Source organism: Phaseolus vulgaris, chromosome 11 (assembly GCF_000499845.2).
Source record: "Phaseolus vulgaris cultivar G19833 chromosome 11, P. vulgaris v2.0, whole genome shotgun sequence".
In the NCBI taxonomy this organism is placed as follows: domain Eukaryota; kingdom Viridiplantae; phylum Streptophyta; class Magnoliopsida; order Fabales; family Fabaceae; genus Phaseolus; species Phaseolus vulgaris.
This window is the reverse complement of record NC_023749.2, coordinates 16,238,072-16,241,957: the sequence shown is the minus strand read 5'-3', so window position 1 is coordinate 16,241,957 and position 3,886 is coordinate 16,238,072. Positions and strand designations below refer to the sequence as shown.

The window sequence follows — 3,886 nt, the reverse complement described above, 5'->3', positions numbered from 1 at the left end:
CGGAGGCCAGGAAGATAAAGAAGAACTCCAGCAAGTTCACGATGATTGATGGCGAGTTGTATAGGTTTGGGTTCACACACCCACTCCTGGAATGTGTGCACGGAGAGAAATGTGCAAGAATTATGGCCGAGCTCCATGAAGGGATATGCGGAAGTCACGTCGGGGGTCGAGCTCTGGCCGCGAGAACCCTCCGTGCAGGTTACTACTGGCCAACAATGAGGGAGGACTGCAAGAAGTATGCACAGTGTTGCAAGCAATGTCAGCAGCACGCCGATTGGCACAAAGCGCCTCCCGAAGAGTTGAAGTCGATTTACAGCCCTTGGTCGTTTCATACGTGGGGATCGACATTCTGGGACCTTTCCCATTGGCGATCAGGCAGATGAAGTACTTGGTGGTGGCGATTGAATATTTCACCAAGTGGATCGAAGCAGAACCAGTAGCCCAGATCACCGCACACAAGATCGAGAGCTTTGTGTGGAAGAACATCGTGTGCCGGTTTGGTGTGCCTAAGCGTCTGGTGTCAGACAACGGGACTCAATTTGCAAGTCACCTGTTGAAGAAGCTGTGCGAAGAGGTGGGAATTCAACAAGTGTTTGCATCCATCGAGCATCCCCAGACAAATGGCCAAGTAGAGTCTGCCAATCGGGTATTGCTAAGAGGCTTGAAGAGAAGGCTAGAGAAGGCCAAGGGATCGTGGGCTGAGGAGGTACCCCGCATAGTTTGGGCGTACCACACCACCGAGCAGTCAGGAACCCATGAGACCCCGTTTAGCTTGATCTATGGGTGCGACGCAATGATTCCAGTGGAGATCCAGGAGAGCTCGCCAAGATTCCAGAACTTTGTAGCGGAAGACTCGAATGAGGAAAGAAGGTTGAATCTGGATTTGCTAGATGAGGTCAGGGAAGAGGCAAGAGTAAAAGCCGAGGCAGTAAAAAGAAGGATTGAACGAAGGTATAACTCGAAGGTGATGCCAAGGCAGTTTAAAGAAGGCGACCTGGTGATGAGAAAGGCCCACCAGTACGAGATGGAGAACAAGTTGTCGCCTAAGTGGACGGGACCGTTCAGAATAACCGAGGCGCTCGGGAACGGCGCCTACCGCTTAGAAACATTGGAAGGAGGGGCGATTCCTCGCACTTGGAACACCACGCACCTCAAGTTATATTACAGTTGAAGCTTTGTAAGTAAAAACAAACACGAAGAGTTTTGCAAGCTTTCTGTTAAAACAGTTTGAAGGGGGCACTCTTTTTTCCCTAAGGAGGGTTTTTAATGAGGCCACCCAATAAAGAAGAGTTTTCAAAGTTTAAAGTGTTTTAGATTGCATGCTTGTTGTTACGAAAGTTTTAGAAAAAGACCTTGTCACTCGTATGTGATTTAAAGGCAAGTTTGAAGTTATGTTGCATGCTTTCTAAAAAGTTTTTAAGTCCCCATCGCTTTTCGGCGATTGGCGGCATCAGTAAGTTTTAAAGTCCTCATCGTCTTTCGGTGATCGGAGGCACCAGCAACGTTTAAATGACCTCAACGCCCTCACGCGTCCTGAGGCGAGAAAGAGATTAAAAGACCTCATCGCCGTCGAGCGAGTGCAGGCGAGAAAGAGAAAAAGTCCTCAGTGCCTCCAGGGGAGAGAAGATGTAGCGCCTGGGGCAATGTAGAGGCACCAGTAAAAAGTCCTCAGTGCCTCCAGGGGAGAGAAGATGTAGCCCCTGGGGCAATGTAGAGGCACGAGATAAAGACCTTCTCGCCGTTGAGCGAGTTCAGGCAAGATAAAGACCTTCTCGCCGTCGAGCGAGTTCAGGCGAGTTAAAGACCTTCTCGTCGTCAAGCGAGTTCAGGCAAGATAAAATCCTTCTCGTCTCGAACGAGTTCAGGTACGGTGTAGAGGGTGGAAGAAGTTTGAAGGATGGCTAAGGTAGGTTCGAAGGGAACGCCTAGCTTTCCGACTTATTGTTCTGAAACTCAGGGAGGTAGAGAAGGATCCGAAAGGCGCCTCTACCCCCCAGATGAGGGAACAATAGCCAAGTTACGAAGGCAAAAGGGGGCTTACATCGCCAGGACCCTCGATGGCAAGAGTAAGGGCCCATTCTGATGGAGCAGATCAGGTGAACTACATCTTAAACTATCAGTTGGATTGAAACTTGCTGTTTAGTAAGTAGTTTCGCGCTGAAGTCCGTTGTCTTAAAGTTCACAAGTTATTAAAATGCCGTCGTTCGAAAGGTGATAATTTGATCGAGTTTGAAGCAGTAAGTAAACGGTAGAATCGCTGAATTATTTTCCTTAAGCGGTTTCTACTACGAAAGGCAGAGTAAACAAAGAGACTAGGTGTAGAAGCGAAGAAGTTATAATAAGAGCAGTATCAGTTCAAGTACATAAGAAGAGAGGAAAAATATTACAAGCAAGGCCTAAAGATTGTGCAAAAAGATATCAGGGAATAAGCGGTGGAGGGAGATGACTAATCTTCAGAAGGCACGATCTTCCCATCCACCACTTCATTATATAGTGATACCATGGAGAGGTCGAGCTCGGGGTACTGGCAGGCGATTTGCTCCAGGGTGGCGTCGAACCCAGCAGCGAGGACTTGGGCGGAGCTCAGTTCGAGCTCTTCGTTTTGCTTTTTGAGCCCCTCGGTTTGCTGTTCTAGCTCGTCAGCTCGTTTCTTCAGTTCTTCAGTTTTCTCACGAGCTTGAACGAGGTCTTCAGCAACCTTTTTGCTTTCCTCCCGCGCCTGGGCCAGCTCTGCAACAGTTCTTTTGTTTTCCTCTCTAGCTTCGGCGAGCTCAGCCACGGCGTCGTTCCTCTCCTTTTCGACCTTTTCAAGGAGAACCTCCCGATCAACCGACCTTTTCTCGAGGTTCTCTACCTTGGCCGCATCCGCTTTTATTGATGCCTCCAAGTCAGCCACCTTGAGTCGGTAGGGAACCAGCTTACTCTCCAGCTCGATTTTCTCTTGAGCTAGGAGGTGCAGTTTCTGGCGTAGATCGGAGGCCTCCTTGCGTGCAACCCTCAGCTCGGCACTCATGGCGTCTTCCACCCTTGAGTGATCAATCTCCGCCATCATGAGGTTGCAGGACAGCTTCTCCGCCTCGATCCTTATCAGGCGATTCTCCTATTGGAGTGTGGAGATATCATCCTGAAGTTTTTTGGTGGAGCTCTCCACAGATTTTGTTATGATGGAGGGGAGGTCCTCTGCCATCATTTTGAGCTTAGCTGTGAAGGGCCCCCAAATTTCTTTGACCGCGGGGGGAAGGCTTGCAGCCGCTGTTGGTGGAGGGGCTGAAGGGGCCTGGTGCTGACTCTCACCACCACCCTCTTGAATTGGTTGAGGAAGTTGGGTTTCCTGGCGTGGTGGTGAAGAGGGGGACTCGGTAATGAGTATTGGCGAGTTGTGAGCGCCCTCGTCCCCACCTGGTGCAGCTTCAGCGATTGAGGCAGTTGAAGGAGGACCCTCTCCAGCAGATACAAATGGCGTGGAGACGCTCGGAGGGTTCTCCATGAAGTTGGGCTCATTGCCTTCAACCGCAGGAAGTGCAGCTGCCAAGGGTATCGCTTGGACTGGCGGTGTTGGAGCTGGGGGAGAAGGCGGTGTTGGTGTTGGTAGAGCAGGTGGTGAAGAAGGTGCCACCCTTCTCCTTTTGGTAATGAGGCCGTCTTCAGTTGCCTCATCATCTTCATCTTCGTCTTCTTGAACCACTTGAGGAGTTTTCCTCTTTGGTTTCTTTAAGACGAGCTTCTTTCGTTGAGGGGCGGGCAGTGCCGCTGGAGGAGCTGGGCCTTGAGGGGGCGATCTGCCCTGGGCAGCGGCGATCTCCACCACCGAGTTTGGCACGGTTTGAGAGCCCGACGCCAATCTATGGGTTCGGGCGAGCGCCCTCAGTTCGGCCAATTTGCCTTT

The 3,886-nt window shown here is 50.7% G+C and overlaps 1 protein-coding gene across 1 annotated transcript; it reads right to left on the bottom strand.

Annotated features, from left to right (window-relative positions):
- Positions 1-2,446: 2,446 nt before the first annotated feature.
- On the bottom strand, positions 2,447-3,049 carry LOC137835342 (uncharacterized). Its single transcript, XM_068643819.1, has one exon. It carries the CDS (start codon positions 3,047-3,049, stop codon positions 2,447-2,449), a length of 603 nt encoding a protein of 200 aa, XP_068499920.1.
- Positions 3,050-3,886: the final 837 nt, after the last annotated feature.

What these genes read in the sequence shown, in the direction of transcription:
- LOC137835342 (XM_068643819.1), bottom strand. Translation starts at nt 3,049, where the DNA reads ATGGCGGAGATTGATCACTCAAGGGTGGAAGACGCCATGAGTGCCGAG.